Source organism: Geotrypetes seraphini, chromosome 1 (genome assembly GCF_902459505.1).
Source record: "Geotrypetes seraphini chromosome 1, aGeoSer1.1, whole genome shotgun sequence".
Taxonomy (NCBI): domain Eukaryota; kingdom Metazoa; phylum Chordata; class Amphibia; order Gymnophiona; family Dermophiidae; genus Geotrypetes; species Geotrypetes seraphini.
The window spans coordinates 424,116,143-424,133,423 of record NC_047084.1 but is presented as its reverse complement, the minus strand read 5'-3'; the positions used below and the strand labels follow the sequence as shown (position 1 = coordinate 424,133,423).

At 45.3% G+C, this 17,281-nt stretch overlaps 1 protein-coding gene across 9 annotated transcripts in view; it reads left to right on the top strand.

The window, feature by feature from the left end:
• Positions 1–17,281, top strand: part of MPDZ (multiple PDZ domain crumbs cell polarity complex component) — a 550,514-nt gene that overhangs the window by 68,005 nt on the left and 465,228 nt on the right. For all 9 annotated transcript variants that reach the window (XM_033918951.1, XM_033918923.1, XM_033918958.1 and 6 more), the window contains exons 8-10: positions 1,965–2,174; positions 5,016–5,130; positions 7,002–7,090. In XM_033918951.1, coding sequence (XP_033774842.1) covers positions 1,965–2,174; positions 5,016–5,130; positions 7,002–7,090 — 414 coding nt within the window. The remainder of the gene's footprint in view (positions 1–1,964; positions 2,175–5,015; positions 5,131–7,001; positions 7,091–17,281) is intronic.

Below are 17,281 nucleotides of genomic sequence, written 5' to 3'. Positions count from 1 at the left end.
CTCTTCCTTCCTCCCTCCCTCGTCCAGAATCTTTCCACCTGTCTGCATTCTCTCTCTCTCTCTTCCCTCTATACACCCCTAAGTCCAACATCTGCCCCCCTCTCTTCTGCCTCCTCTGTGTTTCAGGTTTCTCCCTCTCTCTATTTTCCTAACATTTTTAGTCCTCCCATCTTTGATCTGGGTCTTTCTGTCTCTCTCACTCTGTCTTCCCTCTCTCCTCAGTTCAGGGTGTTTCCCCTCTCTACCCCCTCTAGTCCAGCATCTGCTCTGTCTTTCCCCTCCCTTTTGGTTCAAGTCTGCTTTCCCGCCCCTCCTCAAGGTCCTTTTCTGTCTCTCCCTCCCCCCTGCAGATCCAACGTCTTTATGGCAATCCCCATCCCGGTGAGGCCCTCGTGACGGGCGGGGCCTTACCGCCACTGCTTCTCGCACCCAGCGAGATAGGTCATCTTCCACACTGTGACCATCGCTTATCGAGGACCAATCTTTAAAGCTAATTACGGCAGCCTGCAGAGCGAACTTAGCAGGCTGCCATTGGCCTCCGCAGCACGTTAAGAACATATGAAGAGCCTTACTGGGTCAGACCAAAGCCCAGTAGCCCGTTCTCATGGTGGCCAATCCAGGTCACTGATAACTGGCCAAAACCCAGGGGCGGGACCGCGGCAAAGTGAACATGCTGCGGAGACCGATGGCAGCCTGCTAGGTTCGCTCTGCAGACTGCCATAATTAGCTGTAAAGGTGAGACAGTGAGACTAGGGGGGAATCCGGAGGACGTTGAGGGGGAAGCGCCCAGCTAAAAGACGCTAGGGAGAACACTGCTCTTCTTGGTTGTGAGACTTGCGGAACCTGGCGGCAGCCATTCTGCTAGTGGTGCAGGGCCACGCAGGAGCTCGAGAAGCTCGCTCCTGTTGGCCTTTGAGCCCTGAGCGGCGATTCGAAGGAGGTGCGCAGGGCAGGAGCATGCTTCTGCCCATACAGCGCTTGACCACCAGGGATAACTAAAAAGGTACATGGGGGGGGGATGTTAAATTATTTGCATCGGCCAGGAAGGAGACGGGAGGGATCTCTCCTGTCCTGTTCCGGCCATGCCTACCACCAGAGGTGTAAGAGAAGGTGGGACAGGGTGCAGAGCCTAGGAGGATGCAGGCCGACAGGGTGCAGTGCAGAGCAGAGCCTGGCAAGTAGTGAGGGGGGCTGACTGCATAGCCTGGTAGGGCAGGGAGGGAAGGGGGCTGGGTGCAGAGCTTGGTAGGGAAAGGGGCTGGATGCAGAACTTTGCAGGACAGGGAGGGAAGGGGGCAGAGTGGCAGGGGAGGGCGTGAGGGAGAGGACACTGGGTGCAGGGCATGGCACTTGAATATTAAGCCCATGTCTTATATTCGAGTCAACCATTTTTCCTCCTTTTTGGGGGGGGGGGAATGGGGGTCTTGACTTATATTCGGATCGACTTATATTCAAGTATATACGGTAATGCACTTATAGAATTTAAAGATCATTCCAGACAGCAGTTTTGAGGGCCACACTGGAGAACATTGGGGGCCACGCTTTGGAGACAACTGACAATATGGTAACAGATAAAGAATGAAATAAATTAGCACAAATTTGAAATTTATGGATAGTAGCTAACATGATCTAATTCAACCCCTGAGTCTATATTAATAGAAAAAAGGCACAATTTTTACAGTATAAAAAGTGAGTTTTTAAAATATATCCTTGTTGTAGAATCAATATTAGTATTCATTTTTAAAGTTTAATACTCAGTCTGAACAAGCAGGTCAAGATGATTTACAAAATTAGTAGAATGTGTAAGCTTAAAATCTTCTGGTGGCCCTCAGAGCTTTCTCATATTCACACTGCAGTCCTTTACATGAAAAAGGTTGATGACCACTGCTATAAATCTTTTGGATTTGCACCCTTTTTTAGTTTTATTATGAAATATTTATTGATAAACTGATTTATTCACCTAGCATGGAAGACTATGCAGTGGGGACCATATATTGAAAATTGGTGACACAGACTTGAGTGGAATGAGCAGTGAGCAGGTGGCACAAGTACTGAGGCAATGTGGAAATCGAGTGAAACTGGTGATTGCAAGAGGTCCCGTGCAGGAGCCTGCTGCAGTAGTCCCATTGGATACCTCAGCACCACACCCATTTCCATCTTTGTTAGATAAACAGGTAAATTACATATTAAATGCAATTGATTCTTCATTTATTTTTATCAGGGTGGATTTAATTTAAATCAAATCAATTTAAATCACTAGTCATTAAGACATGATTTAAATCATGATTGTGAGAAATTTCCAGCCAACCTGATTTTATTAACAGGCTATTAATCCCTCCCATTGTACATTGCGTTCATCTAATCAAAACATTGCGTTCATCTAATCGTACATTGCGTTCATCTAATCCAGTGTTTTTCAACCGCTGTTCCGCGGCACACTAGTGTGCCGCGAGATGTTGCCTGGTGTGCCGCAGGGCCGCCATCAGGGCAGTACTACCAGTCCTGCATTCAGGGGCCCGAGGCAGGGGCGCCAGTAGCTCGCCAAGGCAAAGTGAGTCGATCACCCAGGACTCACTTTGTCTTGGCGATCTAATCTATCGAGCCGATAAGTCTTCTTCTCCCCGACGTCAATTCTGCAGTCGGAGAGGAAGTTCGGGCCAGCCAATCGCTGCCTGGCTGGGCAGAACTTCCTCTCCGATTGCAGAATTGACGTCAGGGAGAGCATGCGTCGGCGTCGGCTTTGGGGCCTGTTATCCATTGGTGGGTCCTGTTCCCCGATGGCAGCGGCAGTGGCAGTGGCTTGGGGAATGGCAGGGAGAAAGAAAGAAAGGGGGCAGGCAGGGAAACAGAAGGAAAGAAGAGAAACAGAAAAAAAGAAAGAAAGGTCAGGGAGAGAGGAAGAAAAAGTTGGGGGAGGGAATGAGGTGTGGAGGAGAGAAAGCATACAGGCTGATAGAAGGGAAGAAAGATTGGATGCACAGTCAGAAGAAGAAAGTGCAACCAGAAATCACCAGACAAGGTAGGAAAAATGATTTTATTTTAAATTTAGCAAAGTGGAGGCAGTATTACCACAGTTTTCAAAGGAATTTGCACAAATAACTTAATAGTTAACTGGGTAAATTCCCAGAGATGAAAACTTCCCTTCACTTACTATGCACAGTTCTGAATTTATATCTGCTGTCTATATTTTACAATATGGTCACCTTTTACTAAACCGCAATAGTGGTTTTTAGCGCAGGGAGCCTATGAGCGTCAAGAGCAGCGCTGGGCATTCAGCGCAGCTCCCTGCGCTAAAAACTGCTATTGTGGTTTAATAAAAAGGATGGAGGGTATATTTGTCTATTTTTGTATGCTATGAAAACCAAATACAGAGAGAGACTGAGAGCTGTTGACGAAGAGCTACGTGTGTGTCTTTCTTAGATTCCAGCCAGAATATCAGCTTTGTGTTCAGCCAAACAGGCCCAGGTTTCGCACTGAATAAAGTATTTTATAATTTTTCACTATTCTGTTTACTTGATATTTCATAATAAAGTAATTATAAAATACTTTATTTGTGTTTATTTGATTCCTATTCAAGAGAATTACTTTATATATAGTCAATATAGGCACAGAGTTAAATTTTTTAATGGTGGTGTGCCTCGTGATTTTTTTCATGAAACAAGTGTCTTTGCCCAAAAAAGGTTGAAAAACACTGATCTAATCCATCCCTCTTTAAGATACATTAACATAATGCGCACTAGCATCTTTTCCATTACAGCCCCTACCAACTGGAATTCAGCAGCGAATTATATAAGAGAACATACATCCCTTGATAAATTTAAAAGTAACTTGAAAGCTTTTCTTTTTAAAGACGCATATGATGTATAATTAACGTGACCATTTATTTTTTTCATCAAAAGGGGACATCTATTAATTGTCAGTCCCACCCACAATCCCGCCCTAGCCCTGCCCCCAATTTCTTCCATTCATTTTTCATGTACACATAATATCTTATTAATTCATAATGATAAACCATAAAATTTAAAAAACTACAAAGCACACTATATGCAGAAAAAATGTTAATTATCATTTATATTTGGGGGCTTCAAAGATGTCAAGGCAGATGACTTGAATCGGTGAGTTCGGTTTTTTTTTGCGTACAAACGAATTGATTCGAATCGATTCACCCAATGTGAATCGGTGAATCGATTCGAATCGGAAATCGGGCAGCACTACTGGGCAGACTTGCACGGTCTGTGTCCCGTATATGGCTATTCAGTTAAGGATGGGCTGGGATGGTTTAGATTTGCTGGAGTGAGCTTTGATGGAAACTCTAGTAGATGGAACCTAGGCACAGTACTGGGCATAGCTCTGGGATTCTGGCCCAGAAATATCTAAGAAAAAGAACAATTTAAATTAAATCATTAAATTATAGAGAGTGTATGTTTGGGCAGACTGGATGGACCATTCGGATCTTTATCTGCTGTCATTTAATATGTTGCTATGTTTTTAAAAGAGATGATATCAGGGTCAGTGCCCCAGTCATAATATTTTACCTTACAAAGTGGGACATATTTTTAAAATCCCTTTAGCTGCTCAGGCAGTTGAGACAAGGAATTTGTAAAGCAGATATTTAGTAGTGTGCCTTTTATAATAGAAACAATATCTCATAGAAATATAGGCTTAATAAAACCTCTCATTTTGTTTTCTTGATTAAATTATATAGGGACAATTATTAATCTGTATTCTAACTGACCTTTGAGAAAGTAAATTAAAGAAGTCTTTAAAAAAAAAAAAAAAAATTAAGAATATATTATCATTTGATTTTTTTTTTCTTATCTTGAAAAAATATTTCACAAACTGGTATGACTGCTAAACCAGTATAACTATAATCTTTTTAGGAGGAATGTTTGCTAGGTGATTCTGTTTTAGTAATTTACTTCTCAAGCACTATTGCTAATAAATGGCATTATTGCTAATAAGCATTTGAATTTTGGTCTCTCAATATTGTTCTCACCTTTTTATGATCTTGGTAGGTGGTGACTTCTGGAGGTAATGATGTGGACAATGGCACATTTGACGTGGAACTGACTAAAAATGCCCAAGGTTTAGGAATAACTATTGCCGGATATATTGGAGACAAGAAATCAGGTATTGCTTAACAAATGTGTGTGTATATATTTCTTTTTAAGCTCAAATTTTATCTGATTTTTTGAATTTACATTTTTTGAATTAACTTCAGAAAGAAAAGCCACAAGTGTAGCAAAAAGAGAAAAAAATTGGGACACTTTTAGTGATGTGCTGTTGTCATGAAGTTTTAGGTGCAGTAATAATGAAAGGAAGCCACAAAGGTAATTTCTAGTAGTTTGAGTTTAAGATACTTGAGAGAAGCCTACCTGTGCTACTGTGGTGACATTAAGCAGAATATTATGTCTCTTTGCCTTTGTGATCCGGTAATAGTGATCCAGTAATGGATAATGGAGCTATTTTGCTTAAAGATACTTTTACTAAAGGTTAGTTTATGTTATTTGTAACATGGCCCATAAGGATAAAATGGGTTCTTTGGCAGAAAACATGCTAATTTTTAGTTCAATACACTGCTGTATGCATTACTGATCAGTAAGTTCATGCTAAAAAGATGCTTCACTTAATTGTTCTCAAAAGACAATCAGGATGTCAAGTCCTTGTAAGTAGGTGATGTTATCTGATTGAAGCATGGTACAAGAAAAGTATCTAGTTTGATTTGCTATCTTATTTGTTTTTGGCTCTGAATTCATTGGGATAACGTGAACATAAGAAATGCCTCCGCTGGGTCAGACCCGAGGTCCATCGCGCCCAGCAGTCCGCTCACGCGGCGGCCCAACAGGTTCAGGACCTGTGCAGTAAATTTCTATCTATACCCCTCTATCCCCTTTTCCAGCAGGAATTTGTCCAAACCTTTCTTAAACCCCAGTACTGTACTCTGCCCTATAACTTCCTCTGGAATTGTATTCCAGGTGTCCACCACCCGTTGTGTAAAGAAGAATTTCCTAGCATTAGTTTTGAATTTGCCTCCTTTCAACTTTTCCGAATGCCCTCTTGTTTTTTTATTCTCTGAAAGTTTGAAGAATCTGTCTCTCTCTAACAATTGGAATTTAATTTAAGTGCTTTATATACTGCCAGATTGTACCACAGAAAAGCATTATATCAAATGTATTACCCATTTAAAATAATAAAAAATGAAAAGAAAAGTGTTACATTTGTGGTTTACAATAAAATAGAGAAAAATTAAATTTATAAATGGCAAAGATGCTGTATCATGGTGCTTCCTTCAGTGCTGTATTTCCCAGGTAAATTTTTGTGCTTGTCAGAGCTAAATAGCAGCCATTATCTTTTGAGCTCCCTCAGAAGGAGGACTACTGTTTTGTTGGAAGGGATTTGAGAGCTGTCAAGGACTCTGGACCAATCCAGCAGTACTTCTCAAGTGACTACTGTGTTCCCTTCCACCTTGACAGTGTTTATGTGTGGGGGGGATGGATGGAAGGGACATGGATACTTGGCCTGCAGGATGAAGGGCAGGAGAGATGAATGGAAGCTGGATCCATAAGTGGGGAAAGAAAGTGAGAGAGAAGAGGGAAAAGAAAGTGACCCAGAAAGAAGTGAAGTGGAGTGGAGGTGATGATAGAGTGAGATGGAAAGGGAAACAAAACTATTTTAACAGTAACTCTCAGGCAACCAGAAACTACAATTATCACATCCACCAATCCCCATGGTGCCAGATAACTGAGAGTCTACTGTAATTTGTATCTCTAATTGAATTATATATCTCAAAGGCTTTGCCAGATATCATTCATTTGAGAAGACTTGAATTATTCTCTAGAAATGAGTAACTTGGTTTATTAGCTCAACTCTATGTATACTGCTGTATATTTGGAGACTGATGATTCCAGATTGGTGTTTTGAAAGTAACAGTTATGCTTGCAGTAACACTTCATGTGGGAGGCTTCCTTGCTGATAGATGTTTTTGTTTTTTTTTAAAACAGAACCTTCTGGTATTTTTGTAAAAAGCATTACAAAAGGCAGTGCTGTGGAACATGATGGACGAATCTGCGTTGGAGATCAGATTATAGCGGTAAGTAGGCACACAAAAATGTGAGGAAATAGTACTTCCAATATTTTGCCCTAAATAGCATTGGAACCCTTTTGAAATATCTTTCTCTTTTGGCTCCAAAATTTGTATTTTTGTAGCCTAGCAGACTGGCAAATTGATTAGCATCCTCTATTCAGTTATAATACAACCAAACAGGTAATACTCTAACCAGTAAAGTTAGGCCTTATGAGATCAGTCACTTCAGCCACTGTGACTTTCTTCAATTGTGCTTCACTGGTCTGTATGTGCAAAGCTATCTGCTTGGCCCTTGAGCCTACTTTTACATCACAGTAGTGTATGGAATAGTTCATGGTCAGAGATAGTACAGTCACCCATACTGTCTAGGTATCTTTGTAACATGTGTTTATAACAGAGTTTCCAGAGCAATAGGTGTGTCATTCTAAACAAGCGGGTTATCTCCGCATGACCGCGAGTCATATGCAGAAGGAATCTACTCCAGATTTTTTTTGTGTGTTCTTCCTACTTCACTGGAAGCTCTACTGCCACCTGCAGTTTTTCTCTTCTGCACGTGAGCTGGAAGGAGTGTTTTAGTTCTGCTCTTCCCTTTTCTTATTTTATTTGGTGATTTTTTTTTTTTTAACGTTTTTGGTATCTTCAGTGCTTGGAGTTGTTATCCTTGGCATAGCTCTGCCTAAGTAGAGAAGAAGCAGACTTTGGTCTTCAGCTGACAGGCCAAATCCTGGTGGTACCTGTTAGCCAGCATGCTTTAGTGTTTTTGGAGCCTGGGGCCCTCTCTTCTTACTTTCCTCACCTACTGCTCTGTAGGGGTTTGAGCGCATGCTGTTAGGCTTCCGTAGAAGGCTCAGCGGTGTCTCACATGGTTCTGGCTGCATTTTTCATCTCCCCCCATTTCTGGTAGTGCATTGGTTGGTCTGAAGGGGAAGGGAAACAGTCAGGCGCCATGTCTGACCGGCAGCCTGAAGGTCATCAAAAGAGAGAGGCATATCCAGTATGAGGCATTGATTCTTCTTCATTCCAGCTACTTTAAGAGAGCTGAGACAGGCTACAGCACATTGCAGCACACTGTGCTCCCCTCCTCAAAAATCCCCAAATCACAAATTTTTAACTTTGGGAAGTTAGCTTAATTAGCAATTTTAGGTGTGAAAATCTTGATGGTGGCCATCTTGGATTTTTAGCATTCTTTTTTTTTAAAGTTCCCTGCACTTTCAAATCTGTAGTGTTTGCCTCAAAACTTGTTGGGATGGAGTCCTTGGGCTTTTCTACCACAAATTCATGCCAGACCTGCGTAAAATTATCACCTCAGAAGCATACTTGCACCACATGCCACACGGCGCAGACCAGAGAGGCTGGAGCGGCCAGTTTAACCTCTCCTCTGTGTACTAAGGTGCCAAAAAGGGCAGCCAGCCCTTTGGGATGTTCATCTTTGTTTTCGGGGCCTGGAAATTGTGACTGCTCCATGTCTATGGAAGTGGAAGCCCTGCAGCCCAAGAAATGCAAAGTAGAGTCATCACACATCACAGAGTGACTCAACGCTCCCTGGTCTGGATGCCTTCTTTGAATTTTGAAATTTTTGTGGAGAGCCATATATCTACTGCGTAGTCCCACTGCGCCTTGGCATAGCCTCACAAGCCACATCTTCATAGTTTGTCACTGTTGAGGTCTTGGGAAAGCTTTCTGCAGGAGATGTGGATGCTCAGTTTGCTGACCCCCACCCCTCAATTTCCTGTGACAGAAGACCCAGGAATGTACACCAGCTCTTTTGCACATGCTTTGGCTTTAGAAACAGGGAATGACCCCATGGTTCTGCACTTATTTAAGTCTGCTGATTTGCCATATCTTATTTTGGAGTCTTTGCAGGATTAATCACTCACCTGCTACTTTCTCCTCCCTTATGTATGGAGTGTGAGCTCATTCCTTAGCATTTCCTTGGCGTCCTGATATTAACCTCTTGGTCTTGGAGCAGTGGAACTCTCTGGAAGTAGTTCTCAAGGTAGCAAGAGTACTGTCCCGGCAGTATTCTATGGCACAGGAATGTCAGCATTTTTATAGTAAGCCGAAAGTGGATTCCTTGGCTGCCCAGGTCTTTAAGCACACCTTCCGAGCAAAAGGCAGTGTTGGTGCTTGAGGATATGCAGGACAGCTGAGTAGATGTAGTTCTTAGACATTTTAGGCAGTGGATTTACGAGTTGCTGCTGCCTAGGCGGCGTCCTTTGTCACACGTGCTTGTCTGTCTATCTATCAAGAAGATGTAATGACACCATACCGGGGGCAGGCTCTTGGGCATTTCTATATGCCTGGATACAGATTTTGTTCGACCATTGGGTTCTGGCCATTTGGTCCAGTTACAAGCTGAGATTTGTCTGGCCTCGGGTGGGTTCGTTTGTGGACTCTTCTGCAGGGTGTCTGGAAGAGACAGACAAGGTTCAAGCCATTGTGAGAAGATTGCTCGATATTCAGGCCATAGAGCCTTTGCCACTTGAATTCTTGGGCTCAGGCAGATAATCTATATATTTTCTCGTGCCAAAGAAAGGCTCCAAAGAAAGGCTGGAGAACCATTCTGGACTTTCCTTATGTCCATGCAGCGCTCAGAATTCTGTGCTTTCGTAGGAAACATAAGAACATAAGAATTGCTGCTGCTGGGTCAGATCAGTGGTCCATCGTGCCCAGCAGTCCGCTCCCGTGGCGGCCCCTAGGTCAAGGACCTGAGCCCTAACTGAGTTTAGCCTTACCTGCGTACGTTCTGGTCTAGCAGGAACTTGTCTAACTTTGTCTTGAATCCCTGGAGGGTGTTTTTCTCTATGACAACCTCCGGAAGAGCGTTCCAGTTTTCCACCACTCTCTGGGTGAAGAAGAACTTCCTTACGTTTGTACGGAATCTATCCCCCTTTAACTTTAGAGAGTGCCCTTTTGTTCTCCCTACCTTGTAGAGGGTAAACAACCTGTCTTTATCTACTAAGACTATTCCCTTCATTATCTTGAACATTTCAATCATATCCCCTCTTAGTCTCCTCTTTTCAAGGGAGAAGAGGCCCAGTTTCTCTTAATCTCTCGCTGTACGACAACTCCTCCAGTCCCTTAACCATTTTAGTTGCTCTTCTCTGGTCCCTTTTGAATAGTACCGTGTCCTTCTTCAAGTATGACGACCAGTGCTGGACGCAGTATTCCAGGTGGGGTCGCACCATGACCCGGTACAGCGGCATCATAATCTTCTCCGATCTGTTCATGATCTCCCTTCTTAATCATTCCAAGCATTCTGTTTGCCCTTTTCGCCGCCGCCGCACATTGCGCTGACGGCTTCATCAACTTGTCAACCAGTTCTCCTAAATCTCTTTCCTGGGGGGGGGTCTCTCCGAGTACTCCATCAGATATCCTGTATTCGTGTACAAGATTTTTGTTACCGACATGTATCAGCTTAAATATATCCACGTTAAACCTCATTTGCCATATCGTGGCCCATTTCTCGAGCGTGTTTATGTCCTGTTGCAGGTCTTCGCAATCCTCCAGCATCTTCACTACTCTGAATAACTTTGTATCATTTGCAAATTTATTCACCTCGCTCGTCTTTCCAATTTCCAGGTCGTTTATAAATATGTTGAAAAGCACAGGCCCAAGCACTGAACCCTGCGGCACTCAAATGGTGACGCTTTTCCAGTCCATAGAAACATAGAAACATAGAAGATGACGGCAGAAAAGGGCTACAGCCCATCAAGTCTGCCCACTCTGCTTACCCACCCCCTGTCTATGCCCTAATGACCCAATTTCCTTATCTTGACCCTCGTAGGGATCCCACATGGGTATCCCATTTATTCTTAAAGTCTGGCACGCAGTCTGCCACGATCACCTGCACTGGAAGCTTGTCCGAGTATTGTCCATTTACCCCCACTCTCTGTTTTCTATCCGCCAACCAGTTTTTGATCCACGTGAGTATTTCACCCTCAATCCCATGGTTCGCAATTTTTCGAAGTAGTCATTCAGGCGGGACCTTGTCAAACGCCTTCTGAAAATCCAGATATACAATGTCGACTGGGTCACCTTTGTCTATCTGCCTGTTAACTCCTTCGAAGAAGTGCAGCAAGATTATCAAGCAAGATCTTCCTTTGCTGAAGCCATGCTGGCTGGTCCTCATCAGATTATATCCGTCAAGGTGGTCAACGATGCGGTCCTTTATCAGCACCTCTACCATCTTTCCCGGTACTGAGGTCAGAGTCACCGGCCTGTAGTTTCTCGGATCTCCCCTCGAACCTTTCTTGAAGATCGGCACTTTCTAGTGTTCCAGAATCCTTCCCAATTTGATTGACAGATTGGTTATTAGTTGAAGCAGTTCAGCTATAACCCTTTTCAGTTCCTTGATTACCCTCAGATGGATGCCATCCGGTCCCAGGGATTTGTTGTTTTTAAGCCTGTAAGTCTGCCTGCATACCTCTTCTAGACTGACGGTCAACCCAGTCAGTTTCCTGTCTTCGTTTCTTAGGTATAGCCTGTCAGCTTCTGGTATGTTACGTATATCCTCTTCTGTAAACACAGACACAAAAAATGTGTTCAATCTGTTATAGCGGCAGTGGCCCCAGGAGAGTTCCTAGCCTTTTGGGATCTGACAGAGGCTTACTTACATAACTATATTCCCGGACCACAGGAAGTTCCCTGATTTCATGTTCTAGAAAATCCTTATTAGTTTTCAGTTCTCCCCTTTGGCCTGGTGACAGCTCCTTGCACTTTCACCAAAGTGATGGTTGTGGTAGCAGTTCACCTGCATAAAATAGGATTGCAGGTGCATCCCTATTTGAACAACTGGCTAATCTGAGCTCCCTCACGCTTGGTGGATCAGGTGATCCGAGTCCTGGAGGATCTGAGCTTGTTTCTTAATTACCGAAGAGCAGTTTGACACCGATTCAATCCCTGGAGTATCTGGGAGTCTTGTTCGACACAGCTTCTAGTTGCGTATTTCTACCAGAGGCATGCAAGCAGCAGCTGTGCTCCCAAATTTCTTATCTCATGGCCAAGTCTGCTCCATCGGCGTGGGCCTTTCTTCCAGTCCTGGGGGTCCATGACGGTTCCAATAGATGTAGTGCCTTAGGCGAGACAGTACTCTTCAGACAGTGTTGCTTTCCCGCTGGTCTCCACAAATGAATGCTTTACAGAAGCCTCTACCTTGGATGTTGGAGGCTCATGCCAGCTTGAATTGGTGGCTTCGTCCTCGGACCCTCTCCAAAGGCGTACCTTGGAGGATTGCTTCCTGGGTAGTTGTACCAATAGGTGCCAGTCTCCTTGGCTGGGAAGCCCATTGCAACTGCCGATCCATTCAGGAGCATTGGATGCTGTCTTGGAAAAAAGTGGTTGATCAAAAGACTGGAACTGTGTGTCATCTGGTTGTTTCTGGTGTAATTACAGAAGACTCACAGAGGTCAAGCAGTCAGAGTTTTCTCCACAGTGCTGGCCTATGTCAATTGCCAGGAAGGCACCAAGAATTCTTTCTATGTCTGGAAGTCTGCATGTTCTTTCACTAGGCGGAGCGACGTCTTCAAGTGTTGTCAGCAGCGTGTGTTCAGCCTGACTTTCTTAGCAGACAGACCTTGGATCTGGGTGAGTGGACACTGTTGATGACAGTTGTCCAGTGCTGGGGTCCAGGCCATTGTCCAGTGCTGAGGTCGTCCATACTTCGATCTCATGGTGACAGGGAAAAATAAGACAGTCAGATTTTTCAGTGAAAGATTTGAGCCCGGCAGCAAGCGTCTAGTTGTGCTAAACCAGCTGTGGCCTCGGAGCATCCTGTTGTTGGCGTTCTTCCCTGGCCCATGATACGCCGAGTCATTCAGCGGATTGCAGCTAATAAGGGGAGAGTCATTCTGGTGGCTCCAGATTGGCCTCACAGGCCATGGTTCACAGATCTTCAGGTATATTAGTGACAGAAAAAGGAACACAGGCGGGATAGTATGCCTTAGAAGACCGGACGGAAGTTACGTGGAAGCAGATTCCGATAAAGCCGAACTACTGAATGAATACTTCTGCTCAGTCTTCACCTGTGAGGCACCGGGACACGGTTCGCAGTTGAAGGCAACACAAAGCACAGAAGACCCGTTTCAGAATTTTGAGTTCACACCAGGTGAAGTTTACAGTGAACTGGCAAGACTCAAGGTGAACAAAGCCATGGGACCAGACAATTTGCACCCAAGAGTGCTCAGAGAATTGAGCGATGTCCTGGCGAAACCGAGCTATTCAATCTCTCCCTAAGTAAGGGGAAAGTTCCGCTGGACTGGAAATTAGCTAATGTCGTTCCTCTGCATAAAAAGGGTTGCAGGGCAGAGGCTGCGAATTATAGACCGGTGAGTCTCACATCAATAGTGTGCAAACTCATGGAAACATTAATTAAAAGCAAATTGGACACGATCTTGAATGAAGGGAATCTTCGGGATCCCAGTCAGCATGGATTCACCAAGGATAGGTCTAGTGGCGTACCTAGGGTATGTGGCACCCGGGGCCCATCATTTTTTGACACCCCCCCCCCCATGTAAAAAATTTTTTTTTTTTTTTTTTGCAATAACCATGAAATGGAATAAATGGTCAGAATAGAAACAGGCAGTGAAAATTTTCTTTTATTGAACCTCATATATGTAACCATTATTCCAAACATAACATAACATAAATTATGTCTAAATTGTCATGACATTAGAAGTACATATGGAGTAGTTGCAGGTGATGCTTGGGACAGTTCTGATTGTGTTAGTTCGGTTTTATGTGTTTTTTGAATAGAAGGGTTTTTATTTCTTTTTGAAGGTTTTGCAGTCTGTGGTTGATATCAATTGGTTGTAGAGTTGGGGGTCGAGTGTTGCAGCTCGAATGGCTAGGAGGTTGTCGAACAGTTTTTTTTCTTTTGACGTTTTTGGTTGGAGGGTGTGTGAATGGTGTGTGAGTTCTCCTATGTCTGTTTGAAGTGGATTGAATTATTTAGCTGAAGAAATTAGTTACCCCCTCATCCCACACACATTAATTCTCTTCCATTTTTGTTCCCATTATAAAAAACACTGATAAGTTCCCAGAAAAAAAATACATTAAAATAAGAAATGAAAACAAAGGCCCCTACAGATGAGAACATAACATAAGAATAGCCTAACTGGGTCAGACCAATGGTCCATCATGCCCAGTAGCCCATTCTCATGGTAGCCAATCCAGGACACTAATACCTGGTCAAAACCCAAAGAGTAGCAACATTCCATGCTACCGATCCAGGGCAAGCAGACACTTCCCCCATGTCTTAATAACAGATTATGGACTTTTCCTCCAGGAATTTGTCCAAATCTTTCTTAAAACCAGCTACACTATCTGCTTTTACCATAACTTCTGGCCACTTCATTTTTAAGTTTAGATCTTTCCTTTCAAACAGAGACCTTGCTAGATGTCAAATACAGCACAAGGTAACTTCACATGGACTTAGCTGTGCAGGAAATGTGAATCTCCTCATACACCCACCATATAGTGCAAAAATGTGCAAAGGTCTGTTTTTTTCTTTCGATCACTACATAGCCTAATGCCACACAAGCAGCGCTGTTACAAACATATTCTGTAGGTCAATGCTAAGGATAACAAAGTTTCCTTCCTTGGACCAGAAGGAGATAAACCACTGGAAGAGATCCCAAAACAACACCCAAAGACCCACTCAGTGTGTGAATCAGTTGAGTGGAGTGGACTAACTGGGGGGTGGAAATGGGCCCGGAGTTTGCTCAGCAGAATTTCCCAGACCACCTCTTCCTCTCAACACATTGACACGCTGCCACCATCACCACTAGGAACACCTCACTGGGTAGGCCAGCTATGCTATAAACTTTATAAAACACATTATTATATTTTCTTATAAAGCACATATTTTAACTGACCTCTCTGACATCCTCAGCCTTTCCATTCACAAAAATAGAAGGAAGAAAAGTTCCCATTTCCTGCTGTCTCATGTCCCCGGCCTATACAATATTTTTTTTTCTGCAGACCCTTCAAAAGTCTGACCAAATCCTCGTTTCACTTGCATTATAAAGTACTGAGGATGCCATCTCTCCCCAATCCCAGGTCCTAAAGTCTAAGACAGTAGCGCAAACTAATGCTGCCAGATACAGGAAAAATAAATTTTGATTCGATTCAGCCCTATTGAATTGGTTTTTCAATTCGATTTTCCTGCCCAGTTGGGTGATTTTTTTCAAAACTCCTGGTGGGTTTTATAGCTTTTTCACCCCCTTTGGCTTCTCCTAACCACACTGGCGCTGTGGTGTAAATAAAATAAAGAAACAAAAAGGACTTTTCCTCTTTCTGTTAAATCCTAGCTCACGTTTGCAGTCCAACACCAGCTCTGGCAGGATACACATTTCAAATCTGACATGTTATAATCACAAAACAGAAAATAAAATTAATTTTTCTACCTTTTGTTGTCTGGTTATATTTCAAATCTTGTTGGTCCAAGGCTCTGGTTTTCTTCTGATAACTTGCTTGCCAGGGTCTCCTTCTTTCTGCATGCTAACCATCCATCTGCCAACTCTGTCCTCCCTTTCCATTTCCCTTCCCTTCCCAGGAAGTCTGGTATCTTTCCTTTTTTTCATCTCCCTCCACAGATCCACCTTTTCTTAAATACCCTTTCATCCGGCATCTCTCCCTCCTTCCACATCATCCCAGAGTCCACCATCTCTCCCTTTCTTTTCCTAATTACCCTCCTATCCAGTATCTCTATCCCTCCTCCACACCATCCCTTGTGTCCAATTTCTCTCCCTTTCTGTTCCTTCCCTCCCTAAATCCCATGGTCCATCATCTCTCTCCCTCTCCTCTATTTTCAGACCCATTATTTCTTCCCCCCCCCCAAAGTTTGGCATATGCATGTCTCTTTGAACACCCCCTTCCCTCCGTGTACTTCTAAATCATGGTCCTCCCCCAAAGGCCTGTCTCCCCTTAAAGGTCTGCCTGTCCCACCTTGAAGGCCTGCACCCCCCTTGAAGGCCTGTCCCTTCCCCTTGTAGGCCTGTCCCCCCCTTGAAGGCCTGCCTGCCTGTCCCCCCCTTGAAGGTCTGCACCCCCCGAAGGCCTGCACCCCCCCGAAGGCCTGTCCCCCACTTGAAGGCCTGTCCCACCCCCTTGTAGCTTCTCCCCTCCCTTGTAGGCCTGTCCCCCCTTGAAGGCCTGCCTGCCTGCCTTTCCCCCCTTGAAGGCCTGTCCCCCCTTGAAGGCCTGCACCCCCTTGAAGGCCTGCACCACCCCCCTCGAAGGCCTGCACTCCCTTGAAGGTCTGCACCCCCCCCCGAAGGCCTGTCCCCCACTTGAAGGCTTGTACCACCCCCTTGTAGCTTCTCCCCCCCTTGTAGGCCTGTCCCCCCCTGAAGGCCTGCCTGCCTGCCTTTCCCCCCCTTGAAGGCCTGCACCCCCTTGAAGGACTGCACCCCCCCCCGAAGGCCTGCACTCCCTTGAAGGTCTGCACCCCCCCCGAAGGCCTGTCCCCCCCTTGACGGCCTGTCCCCCCCTTGAAGGCCTGTCCCACCCCCTTGTAGGCCTGTCCCCCCCTTGTAGGCCTGTCCCCCCTTTAAGGCCTGCCTGCCTTTCCCCCCCTTGAAGGCCTGTCTCCCCCTTGAAGGCCTGCACCCCCCTTGAAGGCCTGCACCCCCCCTTGTAGGCCTGTCCCCCCCCCTTGTAGGCCTGTCCCCCTCTTGAAGGCCTGCCTGCCTTTCCCCCCTTGAAGGCCTGTTCCCCCCCTTGAAGGCCTGCACCCCCTTGAAGGTCTGCACCCCCCCAAAGGCCTACACCCCCCCCCGAAGGCCTGCACCCCCCTGAAGGCCTGCCTGCCCCCCTTGAAGGCCTGCACCCCTTGAAGGTCTGCACCCCCCCCCCCCCGAAGGCCTGTCCCCCCTTGAAGGCCTGCCTGCCTGCCTGTCACCCCCTCCCCCTTGAAAGCCTGCTTGCCTGCCCGCCCGCCCCACCCTGAAGGCCTGATGCCCCGACCCACCCCGAAGGACCGCTCGCCCCCCTGGCCTCCCCGCACCACCTATGAAGCAGCCGCAGCAGGATCGCGAAGTCAGCGTCAGCGATCCCTGCGCTGCTTCCTGCACCACGGTCCCGCCCCTCCTCTGACGTTCGAGGAGGGGCGGGATCGCGGCGCAGGAAGCAGCGCAGGGATGCTGACGCTGACTTCGCGATCCTGCTGCGGGCTGCTTCACAGGTGGTGCAGGAAGG